Source organism: Panthera onca, chromosome D3, assembly GCF_046562875.1.
Source record: "Panthera onca isolate mPanOnc1 chromosome D3, mPanOnc1 haplotype 2, whole genome shotgun sequence".
Classification (NCBI taxonomy): Eukaryota; Metazoa; Chordata; class Mammalia; order Carnivora; family Felidae; genus Panthera; species Panthera onca.
This window is the reverse complement of record NC_138350.1, coordinates 31,449,016-31,475,237: the sequence shown is the minus strand read 5'-3', so window position 1 is coordinate 31,475,237 and position 26,222 is coordinate 31,449,016. Positions and strand designations below refer to the sequence as shown.

At 37.5% G+C, this 26,222-nt stretch overlaps 2 protein-coding genes across 7 annotated transcripts in view; one reads left to right on the top strand and one right to left on the bottom strand.

Moving 5' to 3' along the window:
* The window catches only part of CEP76 (centrosomal protein 76), a 34,943-nt gene extending 29,828 nt beyond the window's left edge, over positions 1-5,115 (bottom strand). For all 6 annotated transcript variants that reach the window (XR_009604233.3, XM_060613192.3, XM_060613191.3 and 3 more), the window contains exons 1-5: positions 4,880-5,115; positions 3,655-3,810; positions 2,397-2,478; positions 1,559-1,783; positions 116-301 (exon numbers count right to left, since the gene is read on the bottom strand). Coding sequence is in view for 5 of the 6 variants with exons in the window: in XM_060613192.3 (XP_060469175.3) it covers positions 116-301; positions 1,559-1,783; positions 2,397-2,478; positions 3,655-3,810; positions 4,880-4,942 (712 nt within the window). In the remaining variant the exon portion in view is untranslated. The remainder of the gene's footprint in view (positions 1-115; positions 302-1,558; positions 1,784-2,396; positions 2,479-3,654; positions 3,811-4,879) is intronic.
* Positions 5,116-5,416: 301 nt separating this feature from the next.
* PSMG2 (proteasome assembly chaperone 2) lies at positions 5,417-25,704 on the top strand. Its single transcript, XM_060613195.3, has 7 exons — positions 5,417-5,586; positions 9,135-9,306; positions 12,935-12,993; positions 15,850-15,968; positions 16,824-16,997; positions 24,448-24,568; positions 25,403-25,704. The coding sequence occupies exons 1-7, from the start codon at positions 5,530-5,532 to the stop codon at positions 25,493-25,495; spliced, it is 795 nt and encodes a 264-aa protein (XP_060469178.1). The 5' UTR covers positions 5,417-5,529; the 3' UTR covers positions 25,496-25,704.
* The last annotated feature ends 518 nt before the right edge of the window (positions 25,705-26,222 follow it).

Genomic DNA, 26,222 nt, shown 5'->3' with positions numbered 1-26,222 from the left:
ATTCTAATGAAATTTTTACATGTTTCCTTCTTGGGTTATAAAGGCATTCAGAAAACATAAAATGTATTTACAAACAAACTGGTTACAAAAAGGTAACAGTGATTAGTTATCATACCTACACCCATAAGTTCCACAGTAAGACTGGTCACTCCATTTTCTGAGCCCAAAACTGATCGCCATTCAAGAAAATAGGATGCTACTAAAGTAGTCTCACCAAATATGTCTGTTTTGATTAGCACCATATGAACTGGATCGCTTATTGATAACATTGTTGTTGAATCAGCCATTCTAGTTCCATCACCTGGCAACATAAACCAAACAAATGCACCACATTACATATTCCATTATGGTCAACGTAGAACAGTTCTATTGCAAAGAATACTAATAATAAGCTTACATAAAACCAAATGAAATAATTCAGTAATGCCTCAGAAAGTATGCAACAAATTATAAAAAAAGTACTATCCCAAATTTGTCACTAACTTTTGAGAAAACTAGAATAATTGTGATGAGTCATCTAGTTACTCAATGCATATCAGGGTTTTTCATCCCTAAGAGATAAGTCTGTTCTTTAAAAGTACTTAACTAGGGAAGCCTGGGTGGCTCAGTTAATTGAGCGTCCAACTCTTGATATCAGTTTGGGTCATGATCTCTCGGTTCATGAATTTGCGGCCCACATCAAGCTCTGCATTCACAGCACAGAGCCTGCTTGGGATTCTGTCTGCCTTTCTCTCTGCCCCACTCCTGTGTGCACACACACACACTCTCTCTCAAAAATAAATAAGATAAACTTAAAAAAAAATAAAAAGCACTTAACTAAAATCTACCATAATAAAAAGCCTTCAAATATGTCAACATTAACCCCTAAACTACCTTTATCCCTAAACCTCCAGAAATAATCACTGTATTATCTACACAAAACTGAAATATTGGCACCTTGGAGCCAGCATGTGAAGCCATTAACAGCCTAATTAAGGCAACATTTTTCACGAGGGGAAAAAAATTTTTTTCGTAGTGTATTAACCATCTTAGGTAATCTAAAATTCTAAAGGTATAATTCTGTAACTTTGCTAAGTTTGCTAAGCAAAACATAAAATACATTTACAGAAGCTATGTAAAATAATTATAAGAATCAACTATCACAACTTTAAAATTATGAGAATTATAGATTCCCATCTAAACTTTTTTTATTTTTGAAAGTTATGTAACATCATAAATCTAGCCATCTTTTATAAATGAGTAGAATCATGACTCATCCTCCAATATATCCTCAGCACTTGCCTAGTATTGTATAATGCACCGAATAGGCATTTAAGTGTTTATTACAAAAGAAGCAACCATTAAAGCAGTAAAAAAATAATCTTCAAGGAAAACTAAATAGAAAATAAAGTAAGAAGGCAGGTGGAAGTAGATTTTATAAAAAAGAGGGGAGAAAAAAACACCTAGGGAGATTTACTCATTTTAAATCTCTCATTACAGCAAAAGTCTTATGGTTGTTCTGCAATAAAACCTAACAAAGATTTACTCAATTAAATGACAAGTTATTATTGCTTCTTACCCAAGCTTTCTCTGTGTACTTCAAGTAAAAAGCCATCATGAAAATCTGGTTCACAGGCACATGGAACAGGTTTAGAACGAAAACGTTGGTTTCGAAAATGTAAACATAAAGTAAAGGTTGAACAAACTTGTCCCGGTAAAGGCTCAGGTTCTTGTAGATGTTCCAAGAAAGCTTTTCCACCCAAAACCTGAAGGTAAAGATACCTCCGTGTTGGATCAATATTAGCTGTAAAGTGTAGCAATATATATGAGGAAACTGCCAAATAACTTAAGGAATGTGATCAAGACAATAGGAAATAATAACTTGACAGAAATAAAATCAAAGACTAAATAAAAAAAAGTAACACATTTACTGTATACCAGGACCATTTGCAACCAGGGAAGAATAGATACATAATAAAATATTTTTATCTGAGTTTATATGCTGGCTACTCTCTCCCAGCTAGAAAGGAGTCAGAGCCAATGCTTAAGAAATCTACTTTTTAGTTGCTTATCCAACACTCCTTCACCTCCACAAACTCAGACAAATATCAGCTCAGCAAGTATACTTATTAAGTAATTACCATTAAAAGACTGTACAGTGTTTATAAAATACATTATTAAAACATGAGCAACAGGTGATCCTGTTTTTGCTTCCACTCTGCTACATGTTAAATCTTCTGACATAATAACACTTCATGCAAAACAGAATCTAAGTTTTTTTGGATGATTAATCATAAAAATATTAGTATTTCATTCCAGAAAGAAAAAAATGTTTTCTATCAAATACCAAACACTACAGCACATCAATATGTAGTACTATCCAAAATGAAATCAATGTTAAAAAGAAATACACATACTTTTTTTTAACAAGGTTGATTGTCTATCAGTGAAACAAACAGGTTGTTTTGGAGAGGAAGGGAGTTCTTGATCAACAGTGTCCTAGAAAGGCAGAAAAAAATGAAAACAAATTAGAAAACAAAAAATATAACTAAGCAAGGGAATGGCAACAATGGAACTAAGTAAATAGTATAAAGCCCCCTCAAGGAAACTTTTCCCAGCCTAATTAAATAATTACATAATTAAAATAATGAAAAGTCTGCAAAAAAGGTGGTGTTACTGGTCACTCCTAAAGTTTGATAAGTAATTAAACAGCCTTCAACCAATGTCCACAGAATGCTAAAAACAAATTCTTAAACAAGGGTAAACTTTTTCTAAACCTAACATTTGCCTTATGATTCCACCATGAACTAATTTTAACAAGGAAATGACATTCACATAGCAGAAGCTGTTACTGGGTCAATTTTTAAACAAATGGGTTAATAAACCTCAAAAACCAAAAAAAGAGGCTGTTTTAAAAAATTATTCCCTGATGTATTATGCAGTCCATCCAATTTTTACATTATAATACCCAGATATTGAGGTCACAGTTTCTCATTATTGCCTCATTTTCAAAAGGCCTACTTACTAATTTGTGCACTGAGAGACTATCATCCCTTTACTGACCTATTTGTATGAAGAGATTTGAAGGTTCTTATGCAATCATTTTTTTAAAGAAATTGATAATTTGTTAATCACAGACAATGGAGTTCCAAAAGAATGTATTAAAAAAATATGCCTAATCAAAAATGTTATAGAACAATACTAGTGAAAAAGAACTAGGTTATGGTGACCTAATTTAACTAAAATATGTATACTTAAAGTTACAGAACTAGAGAATAACAACAGAAAATTCTGTAGAGAGAGCAATATGGTATGTAACTCCAATCTCACTGATACATAATCCTACTTGCTACTTTTCAAGGGTAGAGTTAGCTTATATTTGAAGTAAAGATAGTATTAGGTAAAATGATCTTATTCATTTTTTTAACATTTTATTTCATTTATTTAATGTTTTAAAGTTTATTTAAAGATTTTACTTTTTAAGAAATCTCTATACCCAATGTGAGACTCCAAACCACAAGAGTTGCATGCTCTACCGACTGAGCCAGCCAGCCACTCCCAAATTGTCTCATTTTAAAGTGGTTTTCCTAAAAAGAGGCCCCAAATATGGACCCTATAAGTGGCATTAAGCATGAGAACATACTCTCAAAATCTTTTCCCTAAAAGATTACTCACAGTAACAAAATTAAGTTCTTTCATCACATCATCAATGATTCCCCGACGTCTAAGGGCTTTGATCAAATCTTCAGTTGATAACTGTTGTTGATCAGGTGCCAATTCTTCCCGTATTGTCTCAGCAAGGATTTCTCTTATTCTGCCATGGACATCCATCTACGTAGAAAACTTGAATTACCATTTACATTACAAAGTCATCAAACATTGCCAATCAGCTAATTTCTTTCTAAAACACCCAAAGGAAAAAAAAATGATGGGAGAGTAGATAGATAAAATTCAGGAAGGCTTCTCAAGATAATAGTAAATGTAAAATTGTTACCAGAATTCAATAAGAATAAAGGTTAAGATTTTTAAAAGGAAGAAAACCAAAAAAAAATTTAGGATGATTTTTTTTTTTTTTTTAGTACAAATTCTAGGAATAATTTCTGCTGGTTATCTGCTACCTTTGTTATCAGTTCCCCACAAATAACACTCAACCAAAGCAGACCTTTTGAAAGAGAATTGTTGTATAATCAAAAGAATACAAACCTGGAGAAGCTCAAAGTCTGCTTATTAGACGTGACCCTGAGTTAACTTATTCACCCTTTATGAATCTGGAAAAAAATAATGCCCTGCCAAGACCATATTGTGAGGCTTAGCCAAAAAATGCTGAACACTGAGCAGAAAGCCTGGCAAGTGTACAATAAACCGTAGCTTTTATTATTTCAGATTACTGCATTCAGTTGAGCACCTCAACAATGTTCTCCTTGAGCTTCGAAACATCACAAACGCTTTTCGTTGCAAGTCCTTCAGTAACTTCCCTTTCATGACTTCTTTAAGAATTGCTAATTTGGTTCAACTTGAAAGACACAAGTTTCACCCTTAAAGTAATTCCAATTCCAGACCTCTGAATATACACCTGCTCCAAACACAACTTGTACTCGATCTGATCTCCAGAAACCGCGGGATGAATGCTTCGTTCTCACAGCTGTGCTATCACTCTCCCACGTTCCGTCACCTCAAACTCACTAGCACTTGCCGGCATTGTTGTCTTTCGGCGAGGCTAGAGAGCGGCCCCGGCTGGACACCCGGAGACGGCCCAGCCGTGCTCTGCGCCCCAGAGCCTGCGCTCGTGTCCCCGGCAAACAGGCGCCGCCGTCGGTCGGGCCTCGGGATGCCAGGTCGGGCGCTCAGGACCAAAGGCGGGCGGAGAGGCCCGGTCTCGCCCGGCGCCCGCGGCCCTCACCTTGCTCAGCTGCTGGTGGATGAGCTGCTTCAGCTCCGAGGCTTTCTCCGGAGGCAGCGACATGCTGGGGCCAGCGCCTCACCGCGCTTCTCCCCGCCTCGGGCGCTCCCCGGCCAGCCCCAGAGTGCCAGACGCGGCTGAGCAGAGCCGGCGCGACCGCCGGCCTCGCGTAGCTCCCGGGGGGCGCGACGCCGCGTCAGGCCGGGCTGGGAGGGAGCCGAGGCGGCGGCTGCGGCGGCGGCGGCGGCTGCGGCTCTCAACTGTGGCTTTCAAACGGCGCGGACTACCAAGCCTCGGGCTGCCCCCAGCCCTGCCTGACCACCTCCACCTGCCGCTCCCCTCCCTCGGGGTCGCCACCCAGCAACCTCAGCGCTCCCCATCGCCCTGCCCTGCCGGGGTCTCCGCAGGCGCTGCCGACCCCCATCTCTTCCCCACTCGCGGGCCCCTTCCGCACTGCGGACCGGCAGTTAGCTGGACGGGCCCTTCAGGACCCCACGCCGAGCGACTCGACGGCCCCGCCCCGCCCCCGTCGCTAGGGGCTCTGGGGACTCCAGCGCGCGGACGCCGAGCGGCGCTCGCGGTTTCGCGCACGCGTCGCCTGCGTTTCCTCTAGGTCAGTGCTCGCCCAGTCCTTCCATTTCGGTGCGACCATGTTTGTTCCCTGCGGAGATTCTGTCCCCGACCTCGCTGGCTTCACCTTCCTAATGGTGAGTCCCCGCTTTCTCGAGGTCTGCCTGCTTGGCTTGGGGTGCTGTCTGTCGGGAGGCGCCTGCGGAGGCGCCTCGAGGTCTTTCACTCGCCCTGGGACAGAAGGCGGTGCTTGCTTAAAACGGGGAGGTTGTCGCTGGAGTCCGGGCTGCAGAAAGAATCTTTGTTGGCGCTATCACCAAACGTTTCTGAGACTAGAGTTTGTAGTCTTAACTGTAAAACGTAATGTGTTTGATTATTATTGGTATCGTTGTACATAGGTTGTGCGGGCCATCTTCTTTTCGTTGTATCCTAGAAAATCTTTTTTTCCGGCTAGTAACAGAGCCTTTCTTAAGCTGGCAGGGCTTTGTCATTAACTAGATAACTACAGAAAAGGAAACCTTGCCAGTACCTAACACACGGTTTTATTGCTCCTAAAATTGCCCATATTCAGTCACTGTTTCAATAAACAGTCTATTAGAATAAGATTATGTCCTTGTCCTCAAGGAGTGTCCAGTTTAGTTGGAAACACACGTAAATCAATAAGGGCAATAAATGCTAGGATAGCACTTTGTAAAGGGCACAGAAGAACCCTAGGATTTGTTGGGAGGGGGAGGGACACAGGGACCCGTTTAAAAAAAAAAAAAAAAAAAGCTTCATATGTGGAATCTGGAAAAAAAAAACCCAACTTTATAGATAAAGAGAACAGGTTGGTGGTTGCTAGAGGCAGATGAGAATGAGAGCTGCTTGGATGAAATAGATGAAGGTAGTCAAAAGGTACAACTCTACAGTTATAAATAAGTCCTGGGGATGTAATGTACAGCATGGTGACTGTAATTAATAGTACCGTAGTGTATATTTGAAATTTGCTAAGAGAGTAGATCTTAAAAGTTCTCATTACAAGGGGTGCCTGGGCAGCTCAGTTAACTCTGACTTCGGCTTAGGTCATGATCTCACAGTTTGTGAGTTCAAGCCCCACATCTGGCTCTGTGCTGACAGCTCAGAGCCTGGAGCCTGCTTTGGATTCTGCGTGTGTGTCTCTCTCTGTCTTAAAAATAAATAAAACATTAAAACATTCTTTCAAAAAGTTCTCATTACAAGAAAAATTTGTAACTGATTGATGTTAAGTAAACATTGTGGTAATCATTTCACAATATATGTGTGTGTGTGTGTGTGTGTGTGTGTGTGTATATATATATATATATATATATATCAGCTGATATATGTTTATACCTGAAACTGATACACTGTTATATGTCAGTTATATCTTAATTTTTTATTTTTATTTTTATTTTTTTCAACGTTTTTTATTTATTTTTGGGACAGAGAGAGACAGAGCATGAACGGGGGAGGGGCAGAGAGAGAGGGAGACACAGAATCCGAAACAGGCTCCAGGCTCCGAGCCATCAGCCCAGAGCCTGACGCAGGGCTCGAACTCACGGACCGCAAGATCGTGACCTGGCTGAAGTCGGACGCTTAACCGACTGCGCCACCCAGGCGCCCCAATTATCTTAATTTTTTAAATGATGATAATCACTTTTGGGCAATTCTCACCTTAACGCATGCAAGAAATATCAGTGAATGCTAAAATTTTTGTGTGATGATGTACTGTTGAAGGAAATTTTGTAGTATTTCATAGTATCTCTCTGAAAAATATTTGTTAATCACAAAAGAGAAAAGCATCCTTCCAGGAGATATCTGGCAGAAAAAAAAAAAAAAAAAAAAAAGATTCGTGGGGGAAGTAATGTGTAAGAGATTATTGGTGGTAACCTTGACCGTTATCAGTAAAGTGGCAAAGGGAGGGAAGCCATATTGGAGTGGGCTGAATAAGTGGAAGAAGAGATAGAGAATATATGTATGTATTTGTTCATTAATTCAGAGATAAAGTGCCTGAATGCTTGTGCTTTAGTGGACAGCTGTTGGGAATTTTGGTTATGGAGAGACACCAAGAAGTGAGGTGGTAGCTAGGGGAGTATGTAGGATCAAGGGAGGGTATTTTAGAAGGAAAGATTATAGCATATATATATGTATATATACACATACTGATGAGAAGAATACAATAGTGAGGAAAGTGTAGATGATACAGGAGAGAAAGGGTCTAAACTAAGTAGCAGAATCCTTGGGAAGGGTAAGGGAATTACAGAAGATAACCAGGAGATTAGTAGATGAGAGCAATGAGAAGTGAGAGACCACTCTGAGGGACCCAGAAAAATAAGAGGAAATGGAGATGGGGGAAGCAATTGCTAGAAGAATGCAAAGGAAGGGCTATATTAAAGAGATAAGTAGAATCAATAAAAATTAGCCATGTATTATAAGTAGTTGGTAGGAGAAAAGGAAGAAGTTTTTTAGTTTAGGTAATTGAGTAATTGTTTGTCTTTTGAAATACAAAACATGAGGACAAGTTTGGGCAACAGTTTAGTTTTGTACATGTTGAATGTGCATTGCCTATGAGAGAATCATGGGGAGATATCCATTAGTCTCTGGAGTTGAGATAAACGTTCTGGGCGATAGGTAGAGGTTTGGCAGTTGTACTGTTTGAAGTCATGGGGGTAAATATGTGTGTGTGTTCAACGTAAAAAGAAGCTGACTCTAACCTTTATGCACTAACAAAGCAAAGGGAAAGATGACCCAAGAAGCCTTTATACTTGCTTTCCCACTGCGTGAAGTTTTTTTTTTCCCCTGGTCTTCGTATGGCTGTCTTCCTTAAGTCTCCCAGGTCTATAGTTGAATGGTCACCTAAAGTCTTTCCTTGATCACCTGTTTAAAATTGCAACCAAACACATATACGCTCTCACTTAATTTTTCTCCATAGCACTTACCTCTGTATATAGGCATATCTCAAAGATATTGTGGGTTTGGTTTCAGATCACAGCAATAAAGTGAATATCACAATAAAGCCAGTCAGATGAATTTTTTGGTTTCCCAGTGGATGTGAAAATTATGTTTATATTATAATGTATTAAGTTTGCATTATGTCTAAAAAGACAATGTACGTACCTTAATTTTAAAATATGTTATTGCTAAAGAATGCTGGCCATCATCTGAGCTTTTGGTGAGTCATAATCACCATAGATCAAATGATAACAAATATAATAATAATGAAAAAGTTTGAAATATTGAGAGAATTACCAAAATGTGACAAACACAAAGTGAACAAATGCTGTTGGAAAAATGGTGCTGAAAGACCTGCTTGAGGCTGGGTTGCCACAGACATTCAAGTGCCATAAAATAAAGTACGCCTGTATTTCACTATTTTATTATATTTACTCCCTTACTAGAATGAGAGTTCCACGAGGCAGGAATTTTTATCCGTTTGTCTTCCTGCATTCCTAGTGCTTAGAGCAATGATTGGCACATAGTCGGTTTTCAATAAGGTGTTAAACCAATAGTCTCCAAAGTAGAGGAAGCCCCTGCTGACACCTTGTTGAAGCTAATGCAAAGAGTCCATGTTTGGTTCTGATGCACCTGAGCATAACCATTCAGATGTAGTCCTGTGATTATTGTCTTCTGTCTAAGCTTTTAAAAGTGCTGCTAATTTTGATTTCTTAATGAACATTTTTTATTTCAGCCAGCAGTGTCTGTTGGAAATGTTGGCCAGCTTGCAATAGATTTGATTATTTCTACACTGAATATGTGTAAGATTGGTTACTTCTATACTGATTGTCTTGTGCCAATGGTTGGAAACAATCCATATGCAACTGCAGAAGAAAATTCAACAGAACTCAGTATAAATGCTGAAGGTATGTAAGGTTTTGCATGTTTTATTCTCTTACAAGGAAGAGTTGTTTTAAATCAGAAATAGATTCAATGGATATTGTTTTATAGCATATATTTATTTAGTGCCAGTTTTGTGCAGTATTTATGACCTGGTCATATTGTCCTATTGTCCTATTGTACATCATGGTTTTAGTTCTTAGTCTTTTCTAAATGGCAGCTCCTAAGATGACTGTACTTATATTTTTTACTAGAATTTGAGATTTCCTTTTTTTTTTTTTTAACATAAAGGTTTTTTGTCCTTCTTTTATCCTCAGTTTTAATTTCTGATCTTTCTGGCAAGTATAAGCACCACTAATACTAGAGAAAGGGGTAAAGAGAATTCCACCGAGCTCAGTCCTGTATGTTTAACATGTGCTACCTTACGTAGGCCTGATTGTTATCCTCTCATGTTATTATAGAATCCATAATAATATAATATTGATAAGGCTCAGAGAATTGAGTTGCCTAATACTACTAGTAGGCATAGGATTTTACCATGCCATAAATCTCCATAATTCCTCATTGCACTGTCATGTTTGTTTTAATTGGGGAACACAGTTGACATTGCCGTGACCACTGTGTTTATAATACAGAACTGCTCTGAGTGAGTGGGGGAAAGCTATTGATCATGAGGCACGGGAGCACCCACTTGCTTCATTTGATGACGGGGTGCTCTGTTGGCTTCTCAGTGTTCTGTTTACCATAAGACTGAATTCAGCTATTGCCTTAAAGGATAAAGTACTAGAAATAGTAGAACTAGAATTTATATACTTCCACTAATGATAACAACTATCATTTTATATGAGCTGAGCACTGTGTGCATTTACATGTATTAATCCATTTAATCCTCACAACTACTCTATAGGTAGTCTTATAGATGAGGAAACCATTGTACAAAGAAGTTAAGGTCACATGACTAATAATTGGTGTACCTGAGTTTCTAATCAAGGCTCTGGCCCCTGAGACCTGTTTCTTAAGCACCACACCACCCTGATGGACCTTCACACTAGTGGAAGACCCACTGGCTTTTCTCTGACACAAACTCACAACAAGTCAATTGGCTATGTCCTTTAATCTACTTTATCTATTTTTAAGATGAGGTATTTTGAAATAAATTATAGATATCATGACATTCCACCTCTAAATATGTAAGTATTTGTCTTTTTAAAGAACTTTTCTTTATAGCTAAAATACTATCACATTTAACAAAATTAGTAATTTCTTAATATCTTAACTATACCCTATCCATATTCAGACTGTTCCAGTTTACCCCAAAATGTCCTTCAAAGTTAGTTTGTCTAAACCAAGACCCACTAGGGGCACCTGGGTGGCTCTGTTGGTTAAGCACAGAGCCTGGAGCCTGTTTTGAATTCTGTGTCTTCCTACTGCCCCCCACTCATACACTCTCTTTCTCTCTTTCAAAAATAAATAAACATTAAAAATAATAATAAAAAAATAAACTAAGACCCACCATAGTACTTCTGATTGTTATGCCTCCGAAATTTTTTACTGTAGAGCAGTCTCTTTTTTTTTTATCCCTTCATGAAACTAATTTATTGAGGAAACAACTAGATCCATTGTCCTATTGAATGTCCTATCTTCTGCATATGTCTTATAACTTCCTTGTAGTGTCATTTATCTTGGTCCCCTAGTGTCTGTATTTTCTGTAACTTCGTAGATCTAAAGCCTTGATTAGATAAAAGCTACATATTTTATACCAGAAAACATGAAAGGTGATGTTGCTTTTGTATTGTATCACCTCAGAAGAGAAAAGTAATGGGAAGCAGGATCTTAAAAAAGATTTTCCTGATACACTGATGATGAATATGAGTGCTAATATTGTAGGAGGTGGTATAACATTTTGCTCACTCCCTACAGATGTATCCTCTTCCCATTAAGTCTGTTGAATTGCACTAAATGTGCACATCAGAGATAGATTACAGGCCTAAGTGGCCCATGTTTTAGTCCCTTTCCCCTAAATTTGTGCTCTTTCCCCTAAATTTCCCCTAAATTTGTGCTCTTTTCCCTAATTCCTAAATTTCTGCTCTGAATTTCTTGTCCTGAAAATACCTGGAGGTCATTAGGCTTGCTGCTGCAGCATAGCCCCTAGTCACTACCCCGGTCCAAGGAGACACTCCCCAAAAGAGCGATAGCTGGAGAGACATGATCTGCCAAAGGATTTACTGGAGTCTGGGTTATTTGTAAATTATTTTACAGTAACTAAAATTTTACTCTTTAGCACAGTGGCCTAATCATGCCTCTAAGAAACGCCATATTTTGTCCTTGGTTCTCATTCTCAGAGGTGAGGTTGGGCAGGGACATGTTAAGCGTCGGTACAGTAGGCCCCCTTGTAGAATGTGAGTGAAGGTTATGGATCCTTTTCCTTGAAGAAGAGCACACACCTTGACTCAGAAAATTTTACATATTATCTTGCATGTTATCTTTCAAAAACTTCTAAAGAACACAAATGTACCTATTCCAGGGATTTTATTATATAGGTAACATTCTCTTGCATTTTATTCCTTCTCTAAATCCCAATGAGTGTTGCTCTTCTCCAGAGAGAAGAGGGGAGAATAACTTTTTTTTTTTTTTTAAAGAGAGAGAGAGAGCAGGGGCGCCTGGGTGGCTCAGTTGGTTAAGCGTCCGACTTAGGCTCAGGTCGTGGTCTTACGGTCCGTGAGTTTGAGCCCTGTGTCAGGCTCTGCTGATAGCTGAGAGCCTGGAGCCTGCTTCAGATTCTTTGTCTCCCTTTCTCTTTGCCTTTCCCCTGTTCTCACTCTGTCTCTCTCTCTTTCTTTTTCTCAAAAATAAATAAACATTAAAAAAAAAAAAAAAAGGCATGTGTGAGGGATAGGGGCAGAGGGAGAGAGAGAATCCTAAGCAGGCTCCCACTCAGCACAGAGCCTGACACGGGGTTCGATCTTACAACCCTGGGATCATGACCAGAGCCAAAATCAAGAGTTGGATACTCAACCAACTAAGCCACCCAAGTGCCCCTTTTTGTTTTTTGTTTGTTTGTTTTTAGCTAAGAACATTCTTTTTTTTTTTTTATGTTTTATTTATTTTTTTGAGAGTTGTGCAGGTTGGGGGGAGGGGGGGGTGGGCAGAGAGAGAGAGAAGGATAGAGGATCCGAAGCAGGCTCTGCACTGACAGGCTGACAGCAGAGAGCCCGATGTGGGGCTCGAACTCACAAACTGTGAGATCGTGACCTGAGCCAAAGTAAGACACTCAACCAACTGAGCCACCCAGGCACCCCTTAAATAAAAACATTCTTAAGAATGATTTCATGTGTCATAACACCAGAAGTTTCCGGGGAATTCTTCCCTGATTCTACAATCACAGAAGAAATATAATTTTATATTTTCTTAACAGTTAACCTTTCAGAAATGAATCTGTTATATAGAATAAAGCCCACAGGTGCATTTTAAGGTACTTCTAAAATGTTCTATTTTAACTGAATAATATAGTTCATATATGTTTTATATTTAATTATTGAAAATATTAGGTATAAAAGTTCTTACAATTCAATTTTAGTTTTTATGTTAGTAATTTCACTTGTATAACTCCATCATTTTAACTCTCATGATTTCATTTTCTTTTTGTCTTTGTAGTATATTCATTGCCTTCAAAGAAGCTAGTGGCTCTTCAGTTAAGATCCATTTTTATTAAGGTTAGTATATTTGTCTTTTTAAGTTGATTGAAGTGAAATATAATGAGAAAATACTAAGTATTAAGAATTAAGATTCAAAACTCAGTTCTGCTCTTTTTACTGTATGTACAGTTAAGAAAAGTCTGATTCTATAGAGAACCAATCTTAGAATAGGTGTTACCATCATTTACTGATTGATTATATTGAAAGGAAATGAGGCATACTGTTTGGATCTTATATATTCCCAATTTAGGTAACATGGGTGAAAACATTTAAACAAATGAATATTTTGGATTTAGTCCCTTTGTATTACATTTCAACCAGTGACATCTACATATAAATTATGTACATGTCAAAATAAATTCTGAATCTAACTTCTTTCCTCTTCCACCACTACCACTCTTGTCCAAATCACTGCCTTCTCTCCTACCCCTAATTCTATTCTTGCTCTGCCCACATCCATAAATACCTAGTTGTCTGCAGATAGCACCACCAGTTATCCTTTAAACCTAAATCAAATCCATCACTTCTCTTTTCAGACCCTCTGGTGGCTTCCTGTTTTCATCCCAGTGAACTCCCAGCCCTTACTGTGACTTATTAGGCTCTACCTCTGTGCTGGTATGGTAGCCACTGTCCACATGTAGCTATTTAAATTTTGATTCATAAACTAAAATAAAATTAAAAATTCAGTTCCTCCTTCACACTAGCCACATTTGAAGTTCTCCATAGCCATGTGTGGCAAGCAGCTGCCATAAAGAGCACTTCCATTATCACAGAGAGTTCTCTTGGACAGCTGCTTTACTTAATCGAACTTAGAGCCATTCCTGTTTCCTCATTACTGGTTTCCCTCTTTCATTAACCCTGCTTTAGCCACACTGGTCTCCCTGTGTTGTTCAGACAGATTAAGCTCACTCCCATCTCAGAGTCTTTACATTATTTTCTCTGCCTGGAATACTTTTCTTCTAGATACCTAAATGGTTTACTTCCTTCAGTCCTTGCTTAAATGCTACCTCATCAGAAAGGCCTCCCCTGACTACCCTATTGTCTTATCCTGGGGTGGTTTTCTTCACAATTCATCACTACTTAGAGTATCATATATTTGTTTATTATCTACCTCTAATATAAAGTAAGTATTCTGAGAGAAGTGACAGTGTATCACTCACTCTCATATCCCCAGCTTCTAGAAAAGTATGTAGCATGTAGAGGAGCTCTTAGTAAATGTTGGTTGAGTCGATTAAGGTACCATCTGTTAAGAAGGTCAGAAAATTATCAGCTTTCTGTTGCCTCTCCCACATACTCCATCTTAGTTATATTATTATGTAAATGGAATCTCATGGCATGTACTTTATGTCTAGCTTCCTTTACTCAACATTCTGTTAGTGAGGTCCATCCATGTAGTTCGAAGGAGAGGTAGTTTGTTCATTCTCACCTCTATGTGGGATTCTGTTGTATAAATAAACCATAATTTATCCATTGTACTTTTAATGGAATGTTAGATTTTTTTCTAGTTTGAGACAACTGTGAATAGTGCTATGATTATTTTAATATTCATATTAGATTCACTCTTTACTTTCTTTAGTTAACAATACCATACCCAAAGTTTTGCAGTGAGAGTTGCTAATATTTTTCCGTTATGCTATGTGGCTTTTTCTGTTCTCTTCCTAATACCAGTGTAAGTTCAAGAATTAAGAAAGACAAACATGTCTAAATGAAATTTTTGGTAGATGGGAATAGTGATTTCAAAATAGCTAACATTTATTGAGCATTGATTCTTCACACCATTATGGCTGTGAGTACTTTATATATATATTACTCTACATAAGCATCTTGACAGTGTGACAAAGCAGGTATTAACATTATCCTCATTTGTAAAATGAGATTTCAGAAACTGAAACACAGTTTTTTAATTTAATCAGGCTGTACCATCTCCCTAGTTGAAGAGCTAGCTATTTCTTATCTGCATTTTAAATTTTATTGAATAATTATTTAATAGCGGTCTGTGAGAAGAATTTCCATAAAGTAATTTTCCCCCCAAAATTGTGTAACCCACTTCCCAGATTAACCAACTGTTAATATCTTGCCATACCTGCTTAATTCTCTCTCTCTGCATGTGCATGCAGTTTCCTTCTGCCAAATAATCCAAAAGTAGGCTGGTGATGTTATGATATTTTACCCATAAATAGTTCAGCATGTATCTCTCCTTCATGACATTCTCCTTCACAACCACAGCAGCATTATCACACCTAAGAAAATCAGCTCTTAATGAATTATTCAGTAGTATCATAAGACATATTCAAATTTCCCCAATTGTCCCCAAAATATTCTTCAGTTTTGGAACCTTCAATCAAGGTTCACATGTTACATTTGGCTATAACATCTTTTTAGTTGTTAGCCTTTGACATAGAAGTGGCCTCCTCTTTCTGCTCTTCATAGTATTCACTCTTCGAGGATTCATGCCAGATGTTCAGCATCCTAGATTCACCTAATCATTTCCTGATCAGATTCAGGTCAGAAATTTCTAGCAAGAAGATCTCATAGATGACCATGTGATAGTTTTTATAGATGACCATGTGATAGTTTTTAAGTAACGATAGATTAAGTAGAGAACTGGGAAATTTTCCTTTGTCCATCAGCATAGAATTTTTTTGAAACTAGATTTCTTGTGATTTATTTCTTAATTGTAAAGCTACAATAAACAATTCATTGCTCTTCGTCTCTCACCTTCAGTTTAAGGACAGAAAGTGGAAGTAAAAATAATTATAATTTTAATACATGAATTATCACATAAAGCTAATAAAATATTTTATATAATACTCTTATTATATGCTAAGATCTAACTTTTAGACTTTCTTTTTATTCTTTCAACGGTATACGAAGTATAAATCAAAGCCATTCTGTGAAAAACTGCTTTCCTGGGTGAAAAGTAGTAACTGTGCCAAAGTTATTGTTCTTTCAAGCAGTCATTCATATCACCGTAATGACCTACAGCTTCGCAGGTATGTTTTTGCCTTTGAAAAGTTTTGTTTTGATTTATGCAATATTATGATGGTGTCTCTATTAAAAAGCTAAAATAAATTTTAAAAGTTATGTATATTTTTATCTCCCCTCTCTGGAATTTAGAAAGATGATAAAGTCAGGAGATAGGAGGGAGTATGGTTAGTAGTGTCATGGTTGAGGCAGAAGGAAGGCTTTGGTGTAAAGATATAGATTGTTCTGGAACTGTGCTTCGGTTGTTTGGTATGGTGTGTGGTGACATTACAGAGCTGAGCTGATAAAGAGAAAGAGGAGAGATTCATTGGATGATTTTTGGAAAATTGGATTCGTATTTCTAGTTATTCAGTCATTGCAGAAATCCAGTTGCCTCTAAGTATAAATCAGGTATGTCACACTGAATTCCTAAATATAAGGCAAAGTATCCAAGAGATAGAAATATAAACTATTTCATTATCATTTCCGCACCTATAAAATCATGATGAAAAGCATTAGCCAAGACTAACCTTTCAAAAGTGGAGCTAATTTCTAGGAATCTCAAAATAAACATACAATTCTAGGAATCTCACAAAAGTCCTCTTGGCCAGAAGGGAGCATAGCTTGTGGGAAATTGATTATCTTCATGCTGACCTTGCCTTAGTTTAAGTTGGCCTGGGTCCTTATGCTCTCTCCTAAGTGTGTAAATAGCAAGCCAGAGCAATATTTTTATATGCTATTCTTCCGTAGACTGCTGAAACTTGTGCTTTGCTTTTGCAACAAAATACACATGGAACAAATAGTATTTGCTAAAAGAACTGATACTTGCCTTAATGTTCAAATTTATTATGTTTTTAAAAACTGAATTATATTATTGCTTCTAGTACTCCCTTCAGATACCTGCTTACACCTTTCTTGCAAAAAACTGTTCAAAATAAAATAAAGAGCCTGAACTGGGAAGAAATGGAAAAAAGCCCATGCATTCCTGAAATAGATGATTCTGAGTTTTGTATCCGTATTCCTGGAGGAGGTATCACAAAAACACTCTATGATGAAGGGTGAGTTTGTCTGTTTGTTCATTTGTTCCCCCACCTTATTTAAAAATGAAAGTAGGAAGGGCTGGCTCAGGCCGTAGAATGTGTGACTCTTTGATCTCTGGGGTCACCAGTTCAAGGCTCACATTGGGTGTGGAGCCTACTTAAAAATAATGAAAGTAAGATAAGTGGGAGAGTGTGTTGGATTACTTATCAGAACTTTGAGAATATGTTTGTATATTTACACATCACATAATTTAAGTGTGGTAAAATATATGTAACATTAAATTTAACCATTTTTAAGTGTACAATTAAGTGGCATTAATGCATTTACGGTGTTGTATATCCATCACCATCTATCCACTTTCAGAACTTTGTCATCGTTCTAAACAGAGAGTCTGTACTCATTAAATAATAACTCCTACTTATTTCTGCAAAGCCCATACTAATATCCTCACTTTCATTTCTCATTTTAGTAATTTGAGTTTTCTTTTATTCTTAGTCAATTTTGTTGATCTTTTCAAATAACTACTTTTGGTTTTATTGATTTTCTCTATTGTTTTTCTGTTTTCTATTTATCTCCACTCTAATCTTCATTATTCCCTTTCTTCTGGTAACTCCAGGTTTAGTTTCCCTTTCTTGTTATAGTTCCTAAGATGTAAACTTAGGTCATCAATCTGAGAAATTTCTTCTTTTTAAATATATGCGTTTACAGCTGAAACTTTTCCTCATACTCTACTTTAGCTGCAACTCTTAAATTCAGCACGTTGTTTTCATTTTCTTTCTCCTGTATTTTTCTGATTTCCCATGTGATTTCTTCTTTGTATTAATTTCCATATATTTGTGAATTTTCTGGTTTTCCTTCTGTTGTTGAGTCCTAGTGTCATTCTACTATGATTGAAAAAGACACTTTGTATGATTTTCATCTTTTTAATTTATCAAGTCTTATTTTGTGCCCTACCAAAGGTCTGTCCTGGAGAATGTTTCATGTGCACCCAAGAAAAATGTGTATTCTGCTTGTGTTGAGTGGGATGTTCTGTATACATCTGTTAGGTTTAATGGGTGTATGGTGTTGTGTAAGTCCCTCTATTTCATTATGAATCAGTCCGTTTGTTCTATTATTGAATGTGGGGTGTTGAAGTCTCCCAACTGTTATTGTAGCCCTGTGTCTAATTCTCCCTTCAATTCTATGTCTGCTTATATATTTTGGGGCTCTTGTTTTGTGAATATATCTTTGTATTTACCACATCTTCTTGGTGAATTGGCCCTTTTATTCAATACATAATGGCTTTCTTCATCTCTTATAACAGTTTTTGATATTTTGTCTGATATTTTTACAGCCACCCTGCTCTCTTTTGGTTACTATTTGTGTGGAATATCTTTTTCCATCTTTTCATTTTCAAACTATGTGTGTCCTTATATTCAAAGTGAGTCTCTTATAGACAGTAAATAGATCATTTTTTTAATCCATTCTGCTAGTCTATGTCGTTTGATTAGAAAGTTTAATCCATTTGCATTAAAAGTAATTACTAATGAAGGACTTGTTATTCTGCTATTTGTTTTCTGTATGTCTTATACCTTTTTTGTTCTTCATTTACTGCTTTACTACCACCTTTTTTATAGGGACATCTTTTGATTCTCTTCATATTTCCTTTTGTGTATATTCTAGAGATACTTGCTTTATGGTTTCCATGGTGAGTGCATGTAACATTCTTAAGTTATAACAGTCTGAGTTGATACTAACTTCAGTTGCATATAAAAACTACTACTGGTCACACTATCTCCCCCCAACCCATTATAATATTGTCACAAATTACATCTTTATATATTATATGCCCAATAACAGATTTATAGTTATTTTTGTGCATTTTTCTTTTAAATTCTCTGCAGTCACTCTTGATTGATCTTTGAGAATCACTAACAGTTAGCAGGCAAGTGAAAAGTAAAGGAGGAAACTAGAAAGAGATCTTTTTTTCTTTAAGCCCCTTTTTGTAAATTGACTTTTATGACTTATATGATGGCCCAATCTGCCATCAGATTTGTAGACACTTACACTATCCCCATTTTTGCTTGCCTTATCCCTTAGCTTCCTGTTTCATATGACCTAAGGCTAAATTTAGGGCTAACCAGTAGGCCTTGCTGTATGCTTCAACTCCCTCTGACTTTTCCTCCTTGCTAGGAGTTGATGTGCCTGGTGGGTTCATGGAAAACAGAGCCAACGGTGTTTAGAAGGTGGCTTCTACTGCTAGTCTACTCTCTGCTCTCCCATGAGGAGACATGAATAAGGAGCACCACTTGTGCTGTCAGTGGTGGCTTTAGAGAAGTGGGCAGAGCTAACCTTAGAAAAAAATTATGTCCCCATTACCATTGCTGCAAGTCCACCAAAAATCTGCCTCCTTCCTTAACATAATAAATTTCAAGAGTATAATCCTAGCCTTGCAAAGTAGAATGACTGGTTTGCTTGCTCTGAAATCTGCATTGTGATTTCTGTATGACCTGAAGAAGTCATAATAGTAACATAAGTAGTAGTCATGGTGTTAGCAAATTATGTGCGTGGTACTTTCTGTGCACCTTACATGTATTAAATTATTTAATTCTCATACTGACCTTACAGATATGTGCTATTAACTACATGTTATAAACAAAAAAATTGAAGGGCTGCAAGGTTAAATAACTGCTAAAAGCCATATGAGTAACATGTGGCAGAGCCAAGATTCAAACGTAGGCATCCGGCCCCAAATTCTGCACTTTTAACCACTTCACTCTAGAGCTAGCAGTCATGGTCCAGGATCATAGTGAGCTTTATTCTTTGTCTAAAAGTTGAACCTATTCTTGTTATTTGTAATTATTTATGCCCCTGCTTTCTGAAATATCTAAGACTTCTGTCAGAAAGGATACAGGCATTTCAGCTTGTTTTCCTAATACACCTTGTTTTGTCCATCTCTGGCCATACTTGTGTACCATTCCAGCTTTCTCTTTTTCCCTTAAAACCTGCTCATTTCTTTTCACTTTTCTTTTTTTCCAGTCTGTCACCCATTCATGTTTTTACTTCTTTTCCTGTCTAGCTTATTGCTCATCATATAAAATATCACTTCAACTATTCTTTTACCACAGCCTGGAAGCCATGGCTACGTAATCATTCTCTGGCCTGCCCTGCAAACCACCAGCTTTCAGTCCTTCTTTTGCTTCATTCAGGCCATATCATTTGTAGCCTAGACTGCTGTTAGTCTGATTGGGGTGTCATAGCAAAATAAAATCAGCAGGGTGGCTTAAACCACAAAAATTAATTTGCTCACAGTTCTAGAGGCTAGAAGTCTGAGATTGGGGAGCCAGCATGGTTGAGTTCTGGTGAAGGCCCTCTTCCTAGCTTGCAAATGGCTGCCTTCTGGCCGTATCTTCAGATAGCAGAGACCTCTGATTCCTTCTCTCCTTACAGAGCCACAGTGCTGTCAGATTAGGGCCCTACCCTTATGACTTGGTTTACTCTCAATTACCTGTGCAGGTCCCATCTCCAGATAGAATTGCATTGGGGGTTAGGGCTTCAGCATATGAGTTTTGGAGGGGTGTGAGTTTAGTCTGTAGCTGCTGCCATCAAGATCTCTTGATTGATTCCCCCGCCTCCTTCATTATAACTCTGTTTAATCCATCTTCAGTATTGGTAAAATCAACCTTCTGAAATTCAGAACTGGGGCACCTGGGTGGTTCAGTCAGTTAAGTCTCTAGCTTTGGCTCAGGTGATGATAACACAGTTCGTGAGTTCGAGCCCTACGTCAGGCTCTGTGCTGACAGCTCAGAGCCTGGAGACTGCTTCAGATTTTGTATCTCCCTCTCTCTCTGACCCCCCCCCCCCCCCGGGTTCACACTCTGTCTCTCTCTCAAAAATAAACATTAAAAAAAAATTGAAAAATAAAATTAAATTCAGAACTGATCACAACATTCCCAGAGTAAAATCCATCAGCAGTGGGGCGCCTGGGTGGTTTAGTCGGTTAAGCATCTGACTTCAGCTCAGGTCATAATCTCACAGTTTGTGAGTTCAGGCCTCGTGTTGGGCTCTGTGCTGACAGTTCGGAGCCTGGAGCCTGCTTCAGGTTCTGTGTCTCCCTCTCTCTGACCCTCCCCCATTCATGCTCTTTCTCTGTCTCAAAAATAAACATTAAAAAATTTTTTTTTTAAATCCATCAGCAGTTTTACTTGCTTTGTGCAGAATCTGGTTCATATTTCTTAATGTGTCATATAAGGCCCTGCAGGATCTCCTTGCCTGGCTCATTCCTTGGTGCCCTGGACTCCAGCTAAACTACTAGCAGTCACGGTTTCCTAAAAGCTGTCTCATTCTTCCTTGCCTTGTCCCATGTACTTTCTCCTATTGTCTCCCTTGCAAAAACCAACCAGTTTCTAAGAGTCACCTCGTACAGCACTCCTCTGTGTCCTTACATGCTTCTCCCTTCTGCACAAGGAATTTACTACTCTCTTTGTATTCCCACAGCTCTCTGCGCCTTCACCCTGACTGCTTAGTTCTTTACAAATTAGCCTCCTCCTTTTGCTCCACTCAGTGTTAGAGTAATGATCTCAGACTTGCCATCTTGCCATAAGCAACTGGAAATTGGACAGAATTAATGAAACAACTGTTTTTCAGACTTGGACACCAGGCAGCACATAGTTGTGATCCCTGAGAGAAGGCAAATAAAGTCCTACAGTTGCCCCCAACTTTCTGCTTGGAGATATTTTCTGGACTACAACACAGGGAGGGGGAGGGAACCTGAGCAGACCAGTCTTGCTGAGTTGAGGAGACAGATATCAGCATTGGGGAATGCTAGGACACTCGGAAAGTACAAGGCAGAGAACCATAGAAGGACTATTCAGAAGAGCTGTAGGGGTCTCTCTGAGTCTTTGAAGTCTAAGCCACACATGTGTAGGGTAAAATTCTGTGAGACCAAAGAATAACTTCTGGGTAGTTGTAAACTTGCCCACACAGTTAGCAACGATAGCAAAATATTATAAAAGTTAGACAAGTCATCATAGAATATTTGGAAAATATAGAATAGTCCAAAGAAACAATATTTATAATACTCAGTTCTGGGGTGCCTGGGTGGCTCAGTTGGTTAAGTGTCCAACTCTTGATTTCAGGCTCAGGTCATAATCTCACAGTTGTGATGAGATTGAACCCTGCATCAGTCTTCGTGCTGGGCATGGAGCCTGCTTAAGATTCTCTTTCTCTCTCTCTTTCTCTCTTTCTTTCTCTCTTTCTCTCTCTTTCTCCGCACCCCCCCGCCCCTCCCCCGTTGCATGCGCACATGCTCTTTCTCTCCCTGTCTCTCCCCACCCCCCCATATATACGTGTATATATATATATATATACACGTATATATACACATATATGTGTGTGTGTGTGTGTGTATATATATAACGTATCAGAAGTAACTACCATTACTAATTTTTCATTTGTTCTCTTCCCAACTCCTTTAAAAATATATCTGAATTAAATGTACATATCTGCAATATATACCATGTCTACCTTTATAACTTTAGAGTTCATCCTGTTTAAAAATGTTTCTCACAAAATCAATTTTCTTTTAATTTTCTAACACACATCTTTTATTCTCTTATAATCAAACCCTTGTTCAATGTTCAGTGTAATTATACATTCACTGCAATAATTTTTGAAATTGAAAAAAAACTCATCATAGAGCTTATATAATTTTGAATCCTTTTTTTCTTCCTCAGTGCACATCATGAATATTTGCTAAATTTTTTGTAACATATATATTTTGCCTTCCCATTATGAGAACAAATATATATTCTGATCTCTGGAAAAAATAATATTAGTTACTCTAATAATAAGGGGTGGCAGTGGTGTGGCTGACCTGAAATCCCATATATTTGATGGGAATAGAAGTGCATTTATAATTTAATAATGGATGTGTCTAGGTTTTTAATGTCACAAAGTAATAAAATTAGTCATTCTCCACTTTTCATTTTTAGAGAAGTCCAGAGGATGGTATTAAAACTATTATGTTACTCTTTGTGTTACAAACTAGTAGTGGAGGCACTGTAAATTCAAGACCATACTTCTTCATTTTTTAAGGTCGAGCTTTGAAAATGAAGGCACAGCCAGGGAGGCTAGCTAGCCTCCTCTAGGCAGGATCCATTTCTAAGGAATGTGTAGGATCTGGAATCTTCTGAGTCATCACAGCTCACAGTGCTTCCATACAAAGCTTGAGAGCCTCTGTGATATTTGAGAACTACATACGGAGATGATGTAATTTGCTAACAACTTCCAATTTCTAATATTTAGAGACTGAGATGCTATGTTAGCCTCTCCTAGTACATCTGAGACTTCTGAACCTCCCTATCAGAGTCTTCTCCACATCTGATATCCCCTGCTTAGGAGCTCAACTCACTTTATTTCTGAACCTCTCTATCAGTCATGTGCTCTTAAGTTTTAGCATCGTATTTTTCTCATAGTTTTTGATTTTAGTGTATTAGAAAATATTTTTGCTTTTGTTGGCAAACAGGAAGCTTTTTGCATTGATTTACCTCCATCTCATTACTAGCTTGAGACATTTTTAGCAAATAGGAGACTGTTTTGGAGTCAGAAAGACTCAGGTTCAAGTCCCATGTCTGCCACTTCCCAGATACAGAACGTTGAGCATGTTAAATATGCTTCAAGCCCTTTAAACGCAGTTACTTCATCATACTGGCTAACACATACATAGTATTGACTATGTATTGAGCATTGTGTTAACCACTTTCCTCTACTGCCTCCTTTACATGTCCCAACAACCTGTGAGGTAAGTTCTGCTGTGTTCCCTCTTTTACATATGAGACACACTGAAGCTCTGATTAAGTAACTTGCCTGACATGTCTGGTAAGTAGCAGAGCTAGAATTTGAATCCAGGCATTCTGTCTGTGTTCCCATTATTCCAAACTGATTCATTTATAAAATGGAAATAATTATAACTTCCTCAAGGATTGCTGAGGGATTGAATTATAAAATACGCAGACAGTCCTTAGCACATAATAAATCACACAGTAGATAGAATCTGTAAGAAATAGCAATAAGTTTTTTTCCCTTTATTCTATTCCACACTTTTCCTTCACTGCTTTAGATTATTAATAACAAGGGTATTATTTTCTTTCAGTCTCTTTGCTATGGTGCTTCTGAAAATCACGGTCTTCTACAGCAGATCTGGAGAGTAGATCAGAACATTTTTCAGTGGGGATGTTTTTTCATGCAGCCCTGTGTGATACACAAATTTACATATGCCCATGGTGGGCATTAATTACATGGCTTCTAGTTCTATCCCCACAAATACCATACATCTGGGGCAAGGGGGATAAATAAGTGATCTTATTAGGTGGCATCTTCTCCTTGCCTAAAACCTGGCAGATCGTCTTAGCTATAAAAACAGACACACTGGAATCCGGGTCTTATATCAGTAGAAGAATACTTAATTTTTCTCTGTATTTATTATAGCTGTTCTAAAGAAATTCCAATGGTGGTTCTGCTGAAATTTGTGTCAGAAGGAGACAATATCCCAGATGCTCTAGGTCTTGTTGAATATCTTAATGAATGGCTTCAGATAATCAAACCATGTGTAAGTTTTACTACATTTAAGCCTCTGATTTCTCCAGTTATGTATTTGTAAACTTGTATTTTATATTCTATATAAGTAGGCCAAATAAGTGAAAATTTGATACATCTTTATGTAAAATTTAGTTTAGCTCAGCTTTTGAAAAGAGAGCATTTAACCAACCAGTTATCTACAGTTGTTTCATTAAAGCTGATTTTCCAAAAAAGGAAAACTTTTAAGTACTTCATGGTATTAATTGGTCACATTGCATTAATCATACCAGACATAGTTTTACAAGAATAAACAAATTTCTTTCAAATTCAGGATTTTTTTTTTTCAGGAAAGCAAAAGATATTTATGTTAGCAATACTGTAACTATTAAATACATATTATAATTAAAATACTTTTCTCTGTTATAAGAGCATTACGCCCAGGGAAATCAGTTAGCCTTTAGGCATAATAGAAGCACCATAAGGCTGCTTTATATGATAGGTACTGTTTTTTAATTCATGCTTTTGCTAGGAACAAATTGATACAAATCACACAGCACTGATTTTTTTTTATTTTTTTACCTCAGTTCCCTTCAAATTTGATTTTACTGGATGGACTTCACCCATAGCCTTTCTGGCATATCTTTATGATTTGGAACTTAAGGAAATCTATCTTCAGTTAATATAGAGACATGGAAATTTATTCCTTTGTTTTTACTTACAGTGAAACACAACTAAAAGTGTCAAAGTCAAAAAGAGCAGAAACAAAAGAAACTAGAGAAGGGGTCTTATGCTACTTAAATGTGAAAAGGGGATTTGGTGGTAAAGTTGAAGGATTAAACTTTTTTTTTTTTTTTTTCATTTACAGTGTGATGACCCCACAGCATCTGCCTTGCAGTGGAAAATGCCAAGTTCATGGAGATTACTCTTTGGCAGTGGTCTTCCTCCTGCGCTTTTTTGATCTGTTTTCAGTTTTATAACTTATGTCTCAAGGTACTTATTACCAACACAGCTGTTAAACAAATATTATCTGAGAATGTATTAGGAAATAAATCTTTTCACAGAAAATCTCAAAAAAAAATGGATTAACAAAAAGTTGTTTTGCCATGCATTTCAGTATTTACAACAAATGTAAATTTTGTACAATAAAATATTTCCTAAGTAACTTTATTTGAAATGTGTCCTTTTATTTTTTTAAGTTTATTTTGAGAGAGAGAAAGCAAGCAAGCATGAATAGGGGAGGGGCAGAGAGAGAAGGAGAAAGAGAATCCCAAGCAGGCTCTCCTGCCAGCACAGAACCTGATGTGGGGGCTTGAACTCATGAACCCATGAGATCTCGACCTAAGCCAAAATCTGGAGCTGGACACTTAACCAACTGAGCCACCTAGGGGCCCCTCTTTTGTTTTTTATTAACTCAGACTTCTGTATTAGTTTCCCATTTCTGCTATAATAAATTACCACAAACCTAGTGGCTTAAAACAGTACAATTTATTATCTGGTAATTCTAGAAGTCAGAGGAATCCAAAATTAGTCCTCACTGGGCTAAAATCAAATCTCCAGGAACCAATACCAAGAAAATGGGAATCTATTGATTACATGACAAAGAATTGAAATTAATTGTCTTAAGGAAGCACAATGATCTACCAAAGAGCACAGACAACTAAATGAAATCAAGACAACAATGCGTG